This window comes from Anguilla rostrata, chromosome 5 (assembly GCF_018555375.3).
Source record: "Anguilla rostrata isolate EN2019 chromosome 5, ASM1855537v3, whole genome shotgun sequence".
NCBI lineage: Eukaryota > Metazoa > Chordata > Actinopteri > Anguilliformes > Anguillidae > Anguilla > Anguilla rostrata.
This window is the reverse complement of record NC_057937.1, coordinates 17,521,122-17,541,172: the sequence shown is the minus strand read 5'-3', so window position 1 is coordinate 17,541,172 and position 20,051 is coordinate 17,521,122. Positions and strand designations below refer to the sequence as shown.

Below are 20,051 nucleotides of genomic sequence, written 5' to 3'. Positions count from 1 at the left end.
CCACATTTAGCCGTTTGTCAGCGACTCTTACCCAGAGACGTGCGAAAGCACACTTGTAAAGGTTTAGGCCAGGGGCAGTCACAACAGAGTCATTAGCAAAAACCCAAGTCTGACAACAAAGCCCAAAGCACTGGAAGCAGATGCAGAAGGAGATAACTGCTGGATGTAGTAAATGGGTATGCGCTCCCCGCCAGGCCAGGATGGGAGGGGCGTGCCTAGGTCCAGCCGTAGGATGGTCGGTACCATTGACAAACCCGATCTGAGATTCTGAGCAAGGTCGTTTCCCTTCCGTCCCCGTGGCAGCGCCAGTCAAGGTGAAGGTAATGAGAGCGGGGATGATGTATGGCTGAACCGAGGCGCCCGTTTGAAACGGAGGGCGGGCTCTGGCCCTGGGTCCAGATTAACTGCTCGCAACAGTACGAGCCACGTGGCTCCCCTTGACCTGGTCTCACCTGGTCTGACACGGGCATGCATGGGCAGGGGCACCAAAACGGAGATGAAAAGACATGCACGCACGCACACACGGCGTACTCAACATTCAGTTTACACCATGGCTCCCCTGACCCCGTATTATCTTTATCTAGTACTGCTTTCTTTAGTTACAATCCAATTTGTTGTTAGTTACGTAAACTTGCCCTAACTTACACTTATTGATTATAAACGGGCGTCTGTGCCTTCTCGGTCATCACATCTCGCATTCCTGAGAGTACACGTTCTTCACTTCATAGAGTGTCTGCCAAGCGATTGTAATGTAATGTGTACAGCACGACAAGCACAGCGCGCACGCACGCACGCACGCACACACACACCGACACACACACACACACACACACGCGAAATGAACTCGTCTGAAAGAAGCGGCTGCGTGTGACTAGTCTTTATTGAGGGATGCAGACACGGGCCGACAGCAACAGGTCACAACATCAGACTGTAATCAGCGTGTTATAATAAATCTCCACCGGCTCCGCGCGGGACAGCCATCCGCCGCGTGATTTATTACCGCTTCTTTCCCCGTTTGACACGACGCGTGAAAATGAGACGGCTCGTTTCCCCGCGCCCAGGCTAATGAACGGACTAGCACAGCTCCCCGCGGTCGACCGTTTATTAAACGGGCAGACAGCAGCGGTAGGACCGCGGTTGACCGCTGTGTGCTTCGGGCTCGGCCGATTCTTCAGTTCGCCTACACAGCAGGGCTGGATGTTTCCTGTTCTTATAGTGCAAGTAATGTCAGTTTTGAATTGGGAGGCGGGGGTAGATTTTTCTCAGTCATCCTGCAGGAAGTGACATCACAAGGATAAGGAGTGTAGAAAAGTGGGAGGGAGAGCCAGAGGACGGCTATTCGTTAGTGGGCTGGTCTTCTCCAGACACAACACTCCTTTTTTTTCCCCCCACCACCCACATACCAACAATTACATCAGTTAAGACTAGAATACATCCACCCCACAATGTGGGCGAGACAACATGTGCGGAAGAGCTTGATGGATGAGACAAATGATAGAGGAAAAAACAAAGCAGGTTATCTACACATGCACTGCAGTCCCCCTCCACACAGAGAGGAGGCGCTGTCTGCCTTCATTCCCTAGCACAAGATGAGTAAATCTGCTTGTACAACTCGCTGTCTGGAATGTCTGAGTGGCTGTGGAGCCGGGACACCCCAGGGTATGCATTGGAGGACTCTCAGTCCTTTTCCCTTCACCTCAACCCCCCCACCACCCTGCCCAAATGAACCCCACCCCCTTCTTCCCCCGACTGTTAGTTCTCCATGTTGTCCAGTTTGAGGCGAGCGAACTCGTTGGCCAGCTGCAGCGCTTCCTGTATGCAGTGCGTGTTCCTGCCAGTGGCCTGGGCGGACATGTCCTTGCCTCCTCCCTTTCCGTCCAGCAGGGGGCAGAGTTCCTGCACCCACTCGCTGGCCTTCAGGCCCTTATTTGCCACTTCCTGAAAAGATGCAAAAAAAGGGGGGGTGAGGGAAAGCGGGAGAAGGGGATTTAATATTTCTTAGGCCCTTAAGAAACTGAAAAACAGTTTTTACAGTAATCATATTTGTGTTATTGGCTTTGGGTCCCTCCACATATTTTCAAGACAAATTGCCAAAGTTTGTCATGAGATGGAATACCATATGGAATAATTGGTGGAAAACCCTACAGACAATCAAGTCTCATTTGCATGTGCACAAATGTAAAAAGTAGCTGAATAGAAACAGTATGTCATGGTAAATGCACATAAATGTAAATGACAACAGACAGACAGACAGGCACACACACACACACACACACACAGGCCTCCTAAGAGCTTACCTGGGGCACCTGGCACAGGCAGACGATCTTGCCCGCCTCGCTGTCTACAGTGAAGAGCATGGCGGCAGTCTTGGGGGATTGAGACTTCAGCAGCTTCAGAGACTCATTCAGAGCCTGGGGGGGGGGGGGGCAAGACAAGAGAGAGCGAGTTAGAGCGCAGGGCCCTGCGGGAGAGATGCACCCTGCTGCAGGCACTTCGGAGGAGAGACGCTCCACACCTACAGGGAGCCAGGAAAGGGTTACCTTCGCAGAGGCTCCGTTCTCCATCTCCATGACGGCCAGGGGCTGGTTGGGGTTGCTGTCGATCATTTGCTTTGTCTTCTCTAATACCTGAGGGGAGGAAAAGAGCGAGGTCGATGCGGAGATAAAGGCACTCACGGACCCGGGCACTGCTGGAAACGGCATTATGGCGCGCCCTCAGACCCAGCCGCTGCGCTGCTAAACGCAGGGAGGCAGGGTGGCGGCAAAGGTGGCACGGCACCCGCCCGTCGCCCGCGCCCGTGCCCGCGCTCACCCGCTTCTGCACGTCGGCCTTGCTGGCGCGGTCCAGGTCGTCCATGGTCTTCTTCAGCCCCTTCAGGGATTCCCTCATCTCGTCCTTCTGCCACTGAGAGATCACGGCCATGCCCAGGGTCTGCAGAGAGAGGGAGAAACCGCACACACAGACATGTCTGAACACCACACAATATGCATTACACACCAATACACACACATGGACACACAGGGACGCACACACAGGAACACACAGGGATGCACAGGGACACACAGGGACACAGGGACGCACAGGGATGCACACACAAGGACACACACACACAAACACACACACAGGGACGCACAGGGACACACAGGGATGCACACACAAGCACCCACACCGGGACACATACACCGCGCAAACAAGTGCGGTGGAGGTGCTAACCTCAGTCAAGTCTGCAATCTCCTTCTGCACGTCCTTGTTGGGGGCGGTCTGTGCCTTCACCTGCTCCCCCAGAGCAGAGAGGGACTGCCTGAGAGCGTCTGCTTTTCTCTGGGCCTGTGAGAGAACACGCACGCATACACACACACACGCACACGCACGCGCACACACGCACACACACGCACACACACACACAAAGAGGAGGAGAGTTTGAATGACGCGCACATCGAGGTTGGCAGTGTGTGGTCCAAGTCCAACGGAACTGTGCTAATTTAGAGGTTGCAGGTTTGATGCCTCGGTGCACTGCTTTGCCCTTCAGTAGGATGCATGACCTTGTTTCAGATACACAGCTGTATAAATGGACTGCATGGAAAAAAAGAAATGAAAACAAAAGAAAAACATGTAAGCTGTTAAAGGGATAGATCACTTTCTGGAGCTTTTATTTTAAAACATTATTTCAGCTTTAGTATATATGTTTGTGATTAGTCCGGGGCAGTGCCAAATGAAGGATATTTTAGATTCTTACGCAACTTCTGAAGATCTACCAGCTTTACATTGGTTGGTATAGAGGCATTTGGGAGTTAATGGTCTAAAGCAATAAACTACACCACACGAGTAACTCCAGCAGAAGCAACAAGTTCCATAAACAATTACGCTTAATATATTCAAGTTGCTTTGGGCAATAAACTTTAATATTACAAAAAAACACAGAAACAGAACCATCCCTTTGAGCGGTTCTGGATGAGAGTGTCTGTTAAATGAATAAATGTGAGCGCACAGGTAACTGCCAAAATAACAGAAACAACAACAACGACCATAGCATCCTTCTCTGTATTTCTCCACAGACCGTTCATGATGAACTGTGTCTGCTCACACCAGACTGGTGTTAGCAGTCAACTTACTTAGCCTTGCATCCTGAACTGGTGCGGGGATATCACAGTGGAGTTAACTTGGTGCTTTTGACCACAGTTGCCCCTATTCGATGTGGTCTCTCCCTCAAAAGTCTAATGCCAACATCATTTGTTCCCGACGAAACGGCAAGTTCAGCATCCTTATTCACTGAGGCTCCTGCCAAAATGTGCTCTAACAACCGAGCTCTTCTTCTATGGCAGCCGAAATAATAGCCAACTAGGCCTTTTTACACACAACCCTGAGCATACCGAGATGTTACTTGCTTAAGTAATTAACCCTTTAAGGTGTAATACCACAAATATGTGATTAGAATGTTCTTTACTGAACATTCTAAGGCGGTTGCAGCAATCTCTACTGGAAATGTAAAGCAATACAGTTCTAGAACACTGACTTTGAATTCTGAAAAAAACATTTCCAAGAAACCAACTCTAAAGGGTTTGGTTCAGGAAACACATCTGCTTTCGATACATTTTGCATCCCTCACTTGCTCAAGCTTTTCGTTTTTTTGGCAGCTCCCTGTCATACACATGGAGAGAGCCGTACACATCAAGGCATCCTGAAAATGACAGCACTAGAAAAACAAACGTCTGTTTCTCCAGTAGGCACGATACCATTTGGCAGGATCGCAGCCCAAGGACTCCGCTCCTGCTCCACGCCAGATGAAAGCGCGTTTGTTTTTACATTTTAAAAAAATGAATCAAAGGGTGGGAGGACACGGCGATTCTCCTGCGTTGTGAAAAGCACTCAAAATGAAAAGGTATTTTAATAAGGCCGAAATAAGCCCTCGCCCAATTCAGAGATGACTGATAGGGGGAAAATAAACTAGTTCTACTGGATGAGGGACACACACCTACATCAGCAGACTTATAAACAGTATTTTTATTAGTGGTGGAGTATCGTCACGAATAATGGTGGAGCTGCGACAAGGTGTCAATCACGGCCTTGTCAAAACAAATCAGATCTGGCAGTGCTCTCCACAACACAATGACTGGCTCAAAACAGCAAGTCACCGATAGCATATAGACAGTAGCTCCGCCCATTTATGCACTCACGATGCCTCACTGCCATCGCTGCTGAGGATTCAACCTCTACACACACACACACGCACACGCACACGCACAGCACACGCACACGCACACGCACACACACACGCACACACACACGCCTCCGCTCTCCTCTCTCACCTTCTGGGCCTCCGCCCCCGTCACTGCGACGATGCGCCGGATGCCCTTGGCGATGGCCTCCTCGGACACGATGACGAAAGGAGCAGCGTGGGCGGAGTTCTGCAGGTGGCTGAATGCCAAAAGAGGACAAAAGGTCAGGCAGGCAGGCACTTCCCTGCTCTCGAGCGGTTTCCCCTTCCTTCCCTCTCCCACTCCTCCACCTCTCCCACTCTCTTGCCTTTTTCCCTCTCTCTTCCCCCCCCCTCTTCCTCCTCTCCTTCCCTTCCTCCTCCTCCTCCTCCCTCCATTCCCTTCCCCCACCCCTCTTCCTCCTCTCCATTCCCTTCCCTGCCCCCTGCCCCCCTCTTTGTTGTGAACGTGTGGAACTTTGGATGTTTCCGGAAAGGTCCGGATGGCCCCGGGGCGCACTCACGTGCCCCCGCAGAACTCGATGGAGGTGAGCGAGCCGGCGGGGCTGCCGGGGTCGGCCAGCAGCTCGGGGACGGGGATCCCGATGGACACCACGCGCACCGGGTCCGGGTACGTCTCGTCAAACACCGCGCGCAGGCCCTGGATCGCCTTGGCGGCGGCCAGAGGAACGTCCATCGCATACACCGGCTACAGAGACAGAGGGAGCGGGAGGGAGGGAGGGAGGGAGAGAGAGAGAGAGAGGGAGGCAGAGAAAGACAAACGGAGAGAAAGAGAGGGCAAGTGAGAGAAAGAGTGATAGAGAGTGTGAGAAACAGAGACAAAGAGAGACAGAGAATGAGAGAGAGAGACAGAGAGAGAGAGGGAGAGAGAGAGAGAGCGAGACAGAGATCGAGAGAGTGACAGAGAGAGAGAGAAAGAAGACAGTGGAGGTGGAATGAAGCAAATGAGAACATGTGTGGGAGGAGAGAAACAGCAGCAGTAGACAGAGAGAGGGAGTGAGTGAGACGGGGTGAAGGGGGATGACAGAACACTGTTAAGACTGACAGCACAAGAGAGGGAACGATTCGAGTTCACGGAGGTCACTGTCAACACAGAAATGCTGAAATGATGAAAAGCAGCAGCTGCCCACTGCAAAACAAAACGCAATGGAATTTTTTATCTATAAATTCTTTTTCATATAAAGCTTGCAACCTACGCCTCCACCATTTTAACAGCTTGTCAATTCGGCAGCCATTTTGTGCCGCTGAATGTAAATGTACGGAAGTGACCTTCCCCACCCCGACCTCTGACCCCTGACCCCTGACCTTTGCGTCGCGGATCATGGCGCAGGCGATCTCCTCGGTGCGGCGCACCTCCCCCGTGCTGAGCGCGCCCTTGGCGGTGAAGTCGAAGCGGAGGCGGTCGGGGGCCACCAGGGACCCCCGCTGGTCGGCCTCGCCCAGGACCCCCCGCAGGGCGAAGTTCAGGATGTGAGTGGCTGTGTGGTTACTCATGATGGGCCGGCGGCGAGCCTGGGGGAGAGGTAGAGAGAGAGGGAGGGAGAGAGAGGAAGAGAAGGTGAGGGGGAGAGAAAGAGGGAGAGGGTGAGGGAGGGAGAGAGGGGGAGAGAGGGAGAGAGGGAGGGAGGGAGAGAGAGAGGGAGGGAGAGGGAGAGAGACGGTTGGGTAGAAACAGGATTGGAGAGAGATGATAGAGAAAATAGAGACAGCAATAGAGACAGAAAGTGATAGAGGGTTGAAGAAAACGAGGTAGGAAGAAAATGGAAAAAATGGACGAGGGAAAGGAAGGATAAAGGATAGAGGGAGGAGAGAGAGGAAGGGGTTGGTACCGAAAGAGAGGAGGGGATGGGAGACGGGCAGTGTGCAAAACGATGAAGGGAAAGAGAGGGGGATGAGGGTGAGACAAAAGAAAAGAGGGGAGATGGAGAACAACAGGAGGTGGAGGAGAGAAACGGGAGTGGAACAGGGAGACGTGTAAAGAGGGAGAAGGGACGCAGTCAGTTGAACGGACCGTAAGAACGGGAGAGGTATGGGGGAGAGGGCTGTGGGGGGGGGGGGGGGCGCCTACCTCGTCAACGTGCAGGGTGACCCGGTCCCCGACCTTCAGCGTCCCGTACACCGTCCCCACGTGGAGCACGTACCCGCCCCGCACCTGCGTGTTCTTCACCGTGAACTCCATCTTCTGCTCCGGGGAAGGGAGGAGAAACGGAGGACAGGGAGCAAAGGAGAGATGGAGAGGGGGAGAGAGAGAGGAGCGGGCAGAAATGATGAGAGCAAGGGAGAGAAGAAGAAAGTGGTGAGAGAGAAGGGAAAAACGATGGAAGGAGAAGGCAGTCAAGAGTGAGGAAATGAAAACGGAGGAGAGGGAGAGAGGGAAGAGGCAAGAGAAAGCAAGGCAGACGGAGAAGAGAGGGAAGGAAAAAGGGAGTAAGGGAGAGTAAGGGAGAGCAGAAGATGTAAATTAAACTTGATTTGGGGTGTGTGTGTGAGATAATACACAGCTCATTTTGTACAATTAAATATAAGAGGCGCAATCAGTGAGACCCTGATGATAATAATACCAGTGAGGATTATGATTAGGACAGAAACGAATCCATCTGAACAGGCTGTGCGCGGTGCTGCCCCCTGGTGGCGCTGGGCACTCACGTCCTCTGCGGAGTCGTCCTCTCTGAGCATGTAGCCCTCGTCGTAGGTCTGCCCGCCCTGCTCGGCGTAGAAGGAGGTCTGGTCCAGCAGCACCCCGCACTCCTGGCCCGTGGTCACCTCGTCCACGAACGCGCGCTCTCTCCTCAGAGCCAGGACCGTGCCCACGGCCGGCTCGAACACTGGAACGAGCGCACGGGCGGCTCAGACGCTTCAGCACGCGTGCACACACAGACACACACGCACACACACTGTACACACACAATATACAAGCCATACATACACCCTACACACACACACACACACACACACGCACGCACGCACAGGCACACACACACGCACACACACGCACGCACAATATACAAGCCATACATACACCCTACACGCGCACGCGCACACACACACACACACACACACATATATACAATATACAAGCCATACACACACCCTACATACACACACACACACACACACACATATATACAATATACAAGCCATACACACACCCTACATACACACACACACACAATACTCTGGCATGGAGATGCCCAAATACACAAACACACACAACGCTCAAACACTACCCTACACACACACTCACACCTCAAACACAAACAGAGCTAAACATGCACACATGCAAACGCACACATACACTGTTTGAGTTATAATGAATGTTCAGTACAGAGTTTGAGACGGTACGCGGGAGACAGCGTGGGCGTGGCAGCGTACGAGGCAGCGCGCTAGCGGCGGCTCACCGTAGGCGCCGTTGTTCTCGGCGGCGTAGCGGTACTTGGGCAGGTCGTCGGTCGCCGGCATGCCCTTGTTGCGCAGCTCCTCGATGGAGTAGATGTCCAGCATGATGTGGTCCTCCTCCCCGGAGCCCTTCCCCTGGGACCGCAGCTGGAGGGGGAGACGGACACCGTGACGCCGCCGCCGCCGCCGCGGACAGACTTTTCAAACCGGAGAGAGATCGCCCCGGGTTTCAGCTCGAGCAGGGCGCCGAAATGCCGGCGATTTGGAAAAAGAACGCCATTGGACGCGGGAGGTCATTGGGCCGGTTTGTCCCAAAACTGGTCCTGGACGCCGTGCTACTTCGGCATGCGACATTCCAATTTGCGTTTTAACTGATTGGCAGCGCGCCCAACAGAGATAAACTTGAAGTGAAGGGACAGATGGGCCTCGTCAGCATGTGTGTGTGTGTGTGTGTGTGTGTGCATGCACATTGGGGGGCCCTCTCTCATCTTATTTTTTCCAGCACAAAATTTCCAGATCCATCCCTGCCTCCAGAATTAAAGTATAGACACTTTAGACTCAGTTTTGATGGTAACTTACCTGGTGAACAACAGGTTTAAAAAAAAAAAAACAAAAAGGGAAATGCTATTTGTAATGTCATCTTGTGGCTTAAACCCTTAAAAACCCTTAAAACATCTGATTGCGCTGGCTCTTTAAAACCTGCATGTGTGTACCCTCACCAGCCACGCACGTAGATTCTTCCAATACAACACAACCTCAGAGCACTTGACAACTGATAAATCCCCCCACACTCCAGCAGAGGCTCAGTGACTCCACAGCCTCCATTCTATTCCCCCGGCCAAGCCTGTCTGCTTCAAAATGACTGCCGGTTGCTGGAGAAATACTGTCAGACCGGGGCCCTGGCAAGAGACTATGAAAACAGACCAAACGAATGATTGTACAAAACAGATCCCGATATAAAGGAAAAAGATCTTTTAAAATATTGTTTTAGCAGATGTCCATGTGCGCACTGTATTTTTCTGCTTAACAAGGTGTGGAACGTTCGTGAATTGAATCGGAGGACAAGAGAGACGAAGGGAGGACGGAGGGAGATGCTTGGTTCGTTCACTCGTTGTTAAGGCTGCTTCGTGAACACAAAGGCCCATTTGTAAGAGAGGTGGCCCAGACCTGCCACACTGCGGCTCCCGCTCCAACGCGCATACTTAATTAAAGGGAGCGGCGCGAGAGCGACGGAGTGCGGCTCAATCCCAGGAGCCTCGGGGGCGAAGCGAGCGCGGCGCTTTCCGCTCCGCCGGCCGCCCCAGCGCCGGGCCATTTCCACCGTCTGCTAGTTCTGCCCTTTTCCGTCCCACAATCCCCCCGGGGCCGCTTTCCGCGCCGCCGCCGCCGCCACTGGACCCTGAAACACGGGCGTGTGGCGACAGGCCTGCAGGGTGCCGCCCCCTCCCCTCGACAACCAGCCTTCTTCTCTCCCTGTTTGAGCTCCACTCTCACCCTCTCATTCTCTCTCTCTGTCTGTCGCGCTCTCTCTCTGCACTCTCTCCCTCCCTCCATTTCCCTTACTCTCTCTCTCTCTCTGTCTGTTGCGCTCTCTCTCTCTCTCTCTCTGCACTCTCTCCCTCTCCCTCCCTCCATTTCCCTTTCTCTCTCTCTCCATTTGTCTCTCTCTCGGACTCTCTCTCTCTCTCTCTCCCTCCCACTCTCTCTCTCTCTCTCTCCGTCTCTATCTCTGCACTCTCTCTCTCTCTCTCGTCTGAGTGAAGCGCTCACCGTGTCAGTGACAGGCACGCCAGGGACGTGTCAGCTTAAACACATCAGACTCTTAAGAGGGCGGTTCACAGCGGCGAGATCCATTACCGCTCGCCGCTCACCCACTTTCCCGCGTCTAGCGGTTTACGTTCAAATCACCGGCTCTGACCGGCTTTAGACCCTCCACAGGGCTGGAAAGGCTGGTTATAAAACGCTGGATACGAGGCTGAAAACCGGGCAGGTTAATGGCTCTCACCCGGCTTGCAGCTGAACAACACAAAAAAAAAAAAAACTGAACGACAATGACAGGCTTCTAGACTCCTCGGGTATAAGCAAAGGTGGAAAGTCCAGGGGTCAGAAAGTAAACGTGCAGCCGTGTGTTTCCTCCACCCATGAGCTCAGCCAGCTGATTTCACTCATTAGTTCAACCTCCTGGCTGAAGAACTGCGCTAATTAGCAAATCCAGGTGACTGGAATAAAATACCGGGGCGGACTTTCCGAACCTGGATTTCCCACCTCCCGGGTGTAAGGAGGTGTAAGCCTGGAAGGTGAGGCTGGCCTCTCTCTGGGTCTCACCTGGGCCGCCTTCTTCTCCTCCTCGAAGCCCTCCATGTCCACTCCCAAACCCCTCTCCTCGGCGATGAGAGCGGTCAGGTCCAGGGGGAAGCCGTACGTGTCGTACAGCAGCCAGGCCGTGTCCCCTGGGCAGCAAACAGAGCGTTAGTCCTCATATTCACTATATTTCATTCCTTGCTTTTAACCATTATCATTTTCCTTGACTATTCAATGACATTTTAAGGACGGACACCAGGCTATCCTTTTTTTGTGCTATAGTTAGAGCTATATTCTCAACTTATGAAAGTTCTTTCTATAACAATTGTTTGGTGATGTCAAAAGAAAAAAAGGAGAGAAAAAGAAAAGAGAAGAAAAGCTGAGTTGTAATGCAGTATTGGAGAATCAGCACCAGACTGTCACTCACTCCTTCAGAGAGAGAAAGAGCGAGGGAGAGAGAGAGAGAGAGAGATGGGGGGAGGCATTAAAGAGATAGGGGCGATTGATGGACAGTGACAGGATTTAAAGCCAGATACCACCGGTTCAGAGACAGAGAGAAAACGCACACGTCTCAAAGAGAGGAGGAGAAGGGAGAGAGAGAGAGAGACAGGCCCTGCTTTCAAAGGAAGCCCTGAGTGAGCCGTGCTTGGGGATTTCAGTCAGACTTCTGAAACAGGCACCAGCAAGGTAGGACTCCTGGCCCATACAAAAAAAGTGGTGTGCCTTGCTAAAGACCCCCCCCCCTGCTCCCTGCCTGTGTACCTGGGATGGTCTTGCTGTCTGCCAGGCTCTGGATCTTCCTGTCCAGGATACGGCGCCCTCTGGTGAGCGTCTTGAGGAACTGCTCCTCTTCCTCGTTGATGACGTCTTTGACCATGTCAGGGTCCTTCCTGAGCTCAGGGAAAGCGTCTCCCTGTAGGGGAGGAGGTGAGAATGGGAGGAGGTGAGATTACTAGGGAGAAAAGGAGAGGGAGAGTTGTAGAAAGCAGGAGGAGGGAGAAGCGGTCCTCACCAGGGACTCCACCACCACATCCACCAGCGTGGCGAAGAACCCCTTCTTAGCTCCCAGCTTCTCATGGGCGTACCTGACCGCACGACGCAGGATCCTCCTCAGCACGTACCTGTGAATACACACACACATGCATGACACACACACACACACACACACACACACGCAAACGCCACACACACACACAGACAGGAGGAAAAAGGCTTAGTGTGCTCACACGTACACACACGCTGCTGTAACAGGTGACAGCACTGAGACAAACACACACGCACATATATATAGGTAACAGCAGAAACACACAGACATACAAACAGACACACGGACACACGCCGGTAACAACACTGAGACACAACCACACACACACACACACACACACACAGTGCTCACCCTCTGCCTGTGTTGTCGGGTCGTCCCCCGTCGGAGAGGGCGATGGTGATGGTGCGGGCGTGGTCTGCCAGCACACGGTACGCCATGTCAATGCCTTCAGTGTCCTCAGCACCAACCTTCCCCGTGTACGGCCTGGCACCCGTACCCTGCAGCCAAGAAACGGACGAGAGCATCGCAGTTACACACACGCGTACCTGCACAGTAACAGATACACACGCTCACACGCACTTCAATACAGACAACCAGCCCATTCCAAATTTGTGTTACTGCTACAGTATTTGATTGAAAATGACACAGTCTATGTTTTGGTTATAGTGGAGACCAATATTACTCTTTGCTGAAATAGGCAATAACTTGCATCAAGAACATCAAACCATGCTACCATTCTTTTGGTACTTGAATGAATTGACTGCAACATGGAATAAGGGATGGTCCTTTCTTGTGCGATTCGTCTGATTCGCTAACGTAACAAAATTTCACTTTCCCCAATCAGGCAGCCACAGACCACTCTCCACTCGCCTGACTCCTTCGCTTACCTACCCCAGGACAACCGTTAATGTCAACCCCTGCAGACTGCAGTGTTATACAGCCGACCAATCAGAACTGTAGGAACATGGCTCACCAGACGTCAGGACAGACAGATAGGTGGAGAAATCACTGACGGAAGGACAGACGGAGAGGGCCCGCACACCCGAGCGCTACAGAGGAGCCAGCAGCGATGGACCTTTCCTGATTAAACCAGCAAATCCTCATTCCCATACCCTGGACGCCTCGACCAGAGACAGAGGATTTGGGTTTGCCATAAGGACGTGCATCTAGTGTGCTTCTGCAATCTCTGACAGTTTATAGCAGGGGGGAATGTTCAGCAATACAGCTAAACGCTAGTGGGAAGTGTTCAGGGTCTGGAAATCAGAATTTTGTAATTAACCAGGAAAATCCTGGGGAGGGGGGTGATTTGGGAGTCTAGTGAGGGCCTTGCCTTCTGGATGGCCTCGAAGTATGGGATGAAGAGGTCGGTGTCGTAGTTGGACATCTTGTTCTGCAGGACGGAGACCAGGCGCTCCAGTCCCATGCCGGTATCAATGCTCTTCTTAGGGAGGGGCTTCAGCACGGTCTCAGACTCCCTGGAAGTGGGGGAGGCAGAGGGGAGGAGAGCCAATCAGGTAAGGGTCTGGAGACGAGGTGAATGTGTGTGCGAATGTGTGTGTGTGTGTGTGTGTGTGTGTGTGTGTGTGTGTCAGGGTGTTTGTGTGCGTTACATCATTGTGCTTTGAAAATAGGTTTTAAAGTGTGTTACCACACACTATGCAATGTCTCCCCTAGATAGACAGCAGTGCCACAGCACCATTGCAGAATGTCTGGAACCGATGCTAGAATTTATCTTTTAAGCTATGCTTAGAGGCAAATGGGACCACTGGCTCAGAATAACTTGGGTGAAACAAACGAGTGAAGCAGTGGCCCATATAATCTAGAAAAACACTTCTTTCATTGACACTGCTATCAGCAGAACATTCATCTTTTGCCACACTGTTTACATTCCGATAAACTTGCGTAAATGGTGGCGCTCATTTACTTTCGTTTTAAAGTCTAAAGCTTGTGATATGTAACGTCTTTGGTTGCTAGCGGTTTCAGGGAGCATTATGGGAGTCTCTTGGGGTGCTGTTCGCTACCCAATCTCATTCATACCGTGTGGTAAAAACATACAAGTGGTGGATGACTGGCATAATGGCGCGCGTGAACGAGATGCCATCACAAACATCAGCGAATCAGCTGAGGCGTAAATCAGCTGCGGCGAAGTTCCAAGAATCAGCAGCGTGTGCAGGCATGTGTGTTTGTAGATGAGTGCATGCAACGCTGAATTACACTGTAAACCTGAGAACCCTTGTGAAACTCATGCACCACTGCCAGAACCAATCCTAGGGGAAATAATGCTACATGCAAGTTGCCAGTGTGTGTGTGTGTGTGTGTACGTGTGCGTGTCTGTGCGCGCGTACGCGTGCACGGTAACGTGCAGGTCCAGATCCGCAGTTGGTCGTCCAGTAAGTACCGGTAATGTCCCAGTGGTATCCGCGCAGGGGCACGGCCGTGTCGTGTGTGTGTGTGTGTGTGTGTGTGTGTACATGTGCGTGTCTGTGTGCGTGTCGGCTACCTGTTGTACTGGATGAACACCAGGTTCCAGACCTCCAGCACGTTGGGGTCGTCCATGTTGACCAGGTGCGCGGCGTCTCGGCCCCCGATGCGGTCGAAGTGGATCTCGCTGCAGGGGCCGCAGGGGCCCGTGTCCCCCATCTCCCAGAAGTTGTCCTTCATGCTGCCGGGGAGGATGCGAGACTCCTCCATCCTGAGGAACGCGCAGGCGGGGGACGGACAAAAAAACACACCGTAAGGATCGGTCACACAGCGCCTCCCGAATAAATGCAAACTGCCAGCTAAACGGTCGAGGCCTAGGCTGCTTTAAGGGTGCCAAAGGAGGTACAAACCACGCAAAATGAGGCTAGCAGCCCCAGTTACATAGGGAACACGTATGTGCAAATATGCCTTCAGACACTGCCCCATTCCTGCACACGTGTAGAGAGAGAAAACAGACAACAACAACAAAAAGGAGATACACACAGCTACAGAGGGGGAACAGGAAGTGAGAAGAGGCGAGCAGGGATACAAACAGGTATAAAGAGGACAAGTCAATACAGAGCGTTTCTGAGGAAGCCAGACACACACATTCAGCTGCAGCCATGCTGAAACTGCCCTGGAGCTGCACGCGTGCGGTCCTGATCCCACTCACCCCACATCCAGCCAGATCTTTTTGCACTCCAGGTCTGGCTCCAGGCCGGCCTCCTCGCACCCCCCAAAGTAGGTGACGTACAGGCGCTCGATGGGGATCCCAAACTCTTTAGTGAGGAGCTCCAGGGCTATTTCACAGGCCAGTGGCTGCAAGGGGGGAAAGAACAGAAAGAGGAGAGCACAATGAGCATGAATGAAAGCACGCACACACATACACTGCATGCACACACACGCAAAGCATTAGGGCACAATTTGAAATCTCCAAGCAGCCCCAGGAACGGGACAGGACGCTGACACAGGGCGATGTGAATCCGTCAGGTTCACCTTAAAGTAGTCCCCGAAGGACCAGGACCCCAGCATCTCGAAGAAGGTGTGGTGGTAGACGTCCTTGCCCACGTCGTCCAGGTCGTTGTGCTTGCCGCCGGCGCGGATGCACTTCTGCGAGTTTACCGCGCGGCGAAGGCGAGCCATCGGGTGGGAGGGGTCGATGGTGTTCAGGAAGATGGGCTTAAACTGTGGCGGGAGGACAAGGAGAGAGAGAGAGAGGGGTATATATGAAAAATTGTATCTCCACCAGAGGGCAGCAGACCAAATTAATCAATGGATCAAACAACCTTTCTGACATGGAAAAAGCACTGAACTATCATGCTTGGGGTCAGGGGTGGGGAACTCCTTTCCTGATGGGCCATTCCCATAGTCATGTGTCCATTTCCACCAATTACCTGACACTAATTAGCTCTATATACCAATGCGGGATCACTTGTAGGTTAGACCACAGTAAGATATTTCAAACCAGTTAGAGCCTCAGGTCTGGGAGACTTCAGTGAGAGAAAAACAGCGATAAGCTACCCGTGGTTTCTCAGTCGACCAGGACAACAGCTGGTGATGTCACTCCGTACCTGGTTCATGCCGGCATTGGCGAAGAGCAGGGTGGGGTCGTCCAGCGGCACGGTGGCGGACGAGTGGACGTACTGATGCTCGTAGCGCCGGAAGAAGTCGAAGAACTTTTCGCGGATCTGAACGGCAGTCAGGGAGGAGTCCATTTTGGGAGCTGCTGCCTACACGGTACGAACAGACACACAGACAGAGACGCAGGCACGGACCCATCTTAAAATGGCCTCTCCAAGTTTTCAAAATCACTGGCTTGATTGAAACATTGATATTGATTGAGGTAAAAGGTTAAGAAATTGCAAATTCCGTAATTTATTCAAAGAATTAGAAAGCTAGCCCGCCACACTAAACAACTCTTTTTTTATCCTGTACCTCCCCTCCCCTCCCCTCCCCCCTCCATGATTTTGGAACGCCCAGTCACACGCAGTCACACCCATGCTTTAATCTCCTCAGAATGTTGGCGGACGCTTGTTTTCACACTGCCGCCCAGGAGCTAAGCTTGCAGAGACATCAGCTGGAGGAAGACGCGTCATGCTGGTGCTTTAGCTAGCATACCATGTGCAACTGATTGACCAGCAGGGGTTGCTAGAGAGCATCAAGATGCATAACCCTCCCCAACTCGGGGCAACATTACTTTAACTGCAAATCATGAGTCACCCTTGCATGGTCGGGTGATACCAGACCGTGGAGCCCATCCATACACCAGAACAGTGCCTCAACAGGATAAGCCACCCAGTAGAGCCCCAGCTCCTCTCTTAAATAACCACAATAAAGCACTCCTATACAGCAAGACCATTCCATAAATCCTAAGAGCCGGCAATCCTTTTAAGACCCATCCGATGCATTGAGTTGACAAGATAACTATCAATACCGTATTCGTGGACCTGCAGGACCGACATGCTTACATATTGGTCACCGCTCAGACGGTGTTAAAAGTTAGTTCGTAGTGTGCGAACACAAACAGAATGAGCAGGTCCCCAGTTCTCTAGAGAAGAGTTGTGCCAGTCAGGCATTCACATAAAAGTAAAGCTCTTTCCATTTGCGTTTCGTACAGAGTTGCTTCCATCCACACTATACAAAATGAAGTATTTTCCAACCCGCCAGGCAGTTATTCAAACACAGCATTTTTTCGAGCGTTCGATTTTTGGAGACAACCATCTGCATTGAACCAGAAGGCAGCCGACAGTCAGCACAACCTGTGGCTATAATTAATAGGGCACACGGCAGAGGCTGATGCTGCTTAGAGCCAAGAGGGCCTCTTCGTGCTTGAGGAATCCTCAGGTGGGGCTGCGGCTATGACTTGCAGACACCTGTTATTCTGCAGCCCTCTGGAGGTCAAAGAGGACAATGCGGTCTGTGAACCATCCCTGGACCACCAAGATGGGACAAGAAGCACAAAACAAGGTCTACCTGCCAATCAGTTTACTGCAACATACTTTGCAAGCTCCAAAATACGTTTAGCGTTTTTTTCCCCTCGCCATCTTTTTCGACTCCAGAGACCGGCTTAATAAATCCCTGAAGACACGCAGGAAGTGAAACAGCTGTCGGAAATACATCTGGGGGAGGGAGCGCAGGGCAGTAAACAGCCCTGGTCCCGGTCCTGACGACCACACCTCCAGCATAGCGACCGGATTTACACCAGAGGTAGCAACATCCCAAATTAACCTAACGCGACAGGCGACAGCATGCAAAGGAACCCCCAGCCAAGATGGAAAATCACAGTCAACATAAAAAGTCAACAGTCCAGTTAATTAGGAGCAACTCCACAGGCTATATTAGCAACATTTGAGGATAAAGTCCCAAATGACAGGCCCCAAGCCACCATCTTTTCCAAAATCCAAAAATTTCTAACTTAATTTATTATGTTTCTAAACCACTGTAAATCCATTTAAATAAACATTTGTCATTAGTTTTTATAGCTATACCATTTAAGGCAAATACAATTAAGACAAATATGCACCGTCATTCATTGAACATGGCTGCTTAAATATGATTTCAGACACATAGACACAAAAAGAGTTCATGTCTTTCTTGCTAACACACCTGGCAGAAAATACCAATGACCAACAATATTTGGCAGTTTTTTTGTTTTTTTTTTGCAATATCAGCTCATTTGAAATTAGTTCAGCAAGCATGTTTTGTATTTTTCTTGCATAAAGAAATAAGGGAATTTACTATTTTACAACTAGCTTTATTATTTTAACTACCTTCCATTACATTTCAGGTATTTAGCAAACGCTATTATCCAGAGCAGCTTACATCCTTTATATACAACCGATTTATATAGTTGGACAAGTAGTAAAGCAATTCATGCGCCTTGCTCAAGGGTAAAATGGCAGTGTCCCACTTCGGAATGGAACCTCCCACCTCACTATCTAAATAGGTTCGTACGTGCAAGTGACTTGACCCATACTTCAAGATACAAGATAACGCTACAACTTTAAGAACCACTGACAATCTAGGACAGTGGTTCTCAAACTCGGTCCTGGGGGACCCCTGTGTATGCTGGTTTTCATTCCAACCTCAACAGCAATCCCAGAATTTTAACAAGCTGTTAATTTTTCTTAATTAGGTGCTTTTCATGTTTTAGAGCTGGGGTCCCCAGCCTTATCCAGAAAGGACCTGATCCTGATTCTACTAATCAAGGTGCTTAGCAATGACTCTAGTGGTTGATTAGTAGAATCGGGTGTGTGTACCCACACTGGCCCTTTCTGGAACCCCAGCTCTAAAACATGAAAAGCACCTATTTAAGAAAAATTACCAGCTTGTGAACGAAAACCAGCATACATAGGGGTCCCCCAGGACCAAGTCTGAGAACCACTGCTCTAGGAAGTGACACTGAACGCGAACGCTAGAGAGCGGACTTGATCTCTCCTCTTCTCCCTCTCCTCTCCTCTATTGCCATGCTCGGAGGGGATCGCGTGGTTTATGACAGAACATAAACGCGACCGTTCGATTAATTGTTAGCTACCTGTCTGCAGCCAGATTAACTACGAACAGACGATGACGCTGCCGTTTCTATTATCGTTCGTTCAAAATAATTACCACTGACTAGTAGAACTAGCTACAGTACCCACTTCTCGTTAAAGACTAACGTTAATTACTGTTGGCAACGCAGAGTAATAAATACACAGTGTGGCAGGCCAACACTGGATAGCCGCATGCAGTAAACTAGTTCCAGTTAAACAGACGGTTCCTTCTCTCCATATAACTAACATAGGCTAACTGAGGATAGCAATTGTACTGTCAACGTACGTTATAACTTACGAGCTGTCAGTTGAATGGCCTTGTTGCGGCTGTAACTTGCCAGGTAGCAATGATGCAAACCGAAAAACAACACAAATGAATGTTGTAACATTAACTAAACATGAAAGAGAGGGCGCGTCCTCATTTATACATATGATAAGAAAGAATCTAAGTATATTTTGATTCACGGGCTTATTCAGACAGCCTGCAGCAGAGAGATGACGCACACCATTCAATTGTATTTCCTCAAACCGGTTTTGAAGCAAATGGGCTGCTGATGTGGCAAATTAGCAAGGAATAAAAATTGCTCTACAAGTAAACCCCTTCAGAATGCATATAACTGCTCCACACTTTTTCAGTACTCACGTTTATCGGAAGATTTATCCGTCTTCTCTCAAACCGTAATCAGTATACGCACGCGGGCGAAACAACACCGAAACAGACAGTAATAAGCGCACCCACGAATATCCCATTGGTTTATTCACGCCAGAGTAGCAACTTTCTCTTTTTCTATTGGTTGAACTTTCTGTCAATTTACTGTCAGCAAAGCGACCTGGATGTGGTCGCGCGGTGCCGGTGGCTCGTGGCTGATGCAATGAAAAAGCAACGAGCCGCACATGCGGCTTGAAGACTGCGTTTTACGTCATTAACGCACAAAAATATACTGATGAAATAAAATCAAATATTCCGCACGATACGTTCTGAAAAAAAGCTAATAACATTATGCAAATAATATGTTTTTGAAATCTCCCGAAACCGTCCCAGGACTGTGTTGTCCACGTTCATAGCTATACTTTTCAAATGACTTCTGTCATTCTAACATGG

The 20,051-nt window shown here is 50.8% G+C and overlaps 1 protein-coding gene across 3 annotated transcripts; it reads right to left on the bottom strand.

Annotated features, from left to right (window-relative positions):
- Positions 1 to 862: 862 nt before the first annotated feature.
- Positions 863 to 19,749, bottom strand: aars1 (alanyl-tRNA synthetase 1). 3 transcript variants are annotated; one of them, XM_064335464.1, is made up of 22 exons: positions 19,593 to 19,672; positions 19,248 to 19,294; positions 15,989 to 16,147; positions 15,414 to 15,602; positions 15,091 to 15,236; positions 14,458 to 14,649; positions 13,288 to 13,432; positions 12,309 to 12,454; positions 11,925 to 12,033; positions 11,675 to 11,825; positions 10,937 to 11,061; positions 8,614 to 8,758; positions 7,862 to 8,040; positions 7,284 to 7,397; positions 6,521 to 6,727; positions 5,719 to 5,903; positions 5,307 to 5,415; positions 3,214 to 3,327; positions 2,812 to 2,931; positions 2,541 to 2,627; positions 2,298 to 2,411; positions 863 to 1,938 (listed from the first exon to the last, which is right to left on the bottom strand). In XM_064335464.1, the coding sequence occupies exons 3-22, from the start codon at positions 16,130 to 16,132 to the stop codon at positions 1,753 to 1,755; spliced, it is 2,907 nt and encodes a 968-aa protein (XP_064191534.1). In that variant the 5' UTR covers positions 16,133 to 16,147; positions 19,248 to 19,294; positions 19,593 to 19,672; the 3' UTR covers positions 863 to 1,752. The 3 variants fall into 3 exon arrangements, with proteins under 3 accessions (XP_064191534.1, XP_064191533.1, XP_064191535.1); XM_064335463.1 differs by lacking the exon at positions 19,248 to 19,294 and having other exon boundaries at positions 19,593 to 19,749; XM_064335465.1 differs by lacking the exons at positions 19,248 to 19,294; positions 19,593 to 19,672 and adding an exon at positions 18,372 to 18,479.
- Between the last annotated feature and the right edge of the window lie 302 nt (positions 19,750 to 20,051).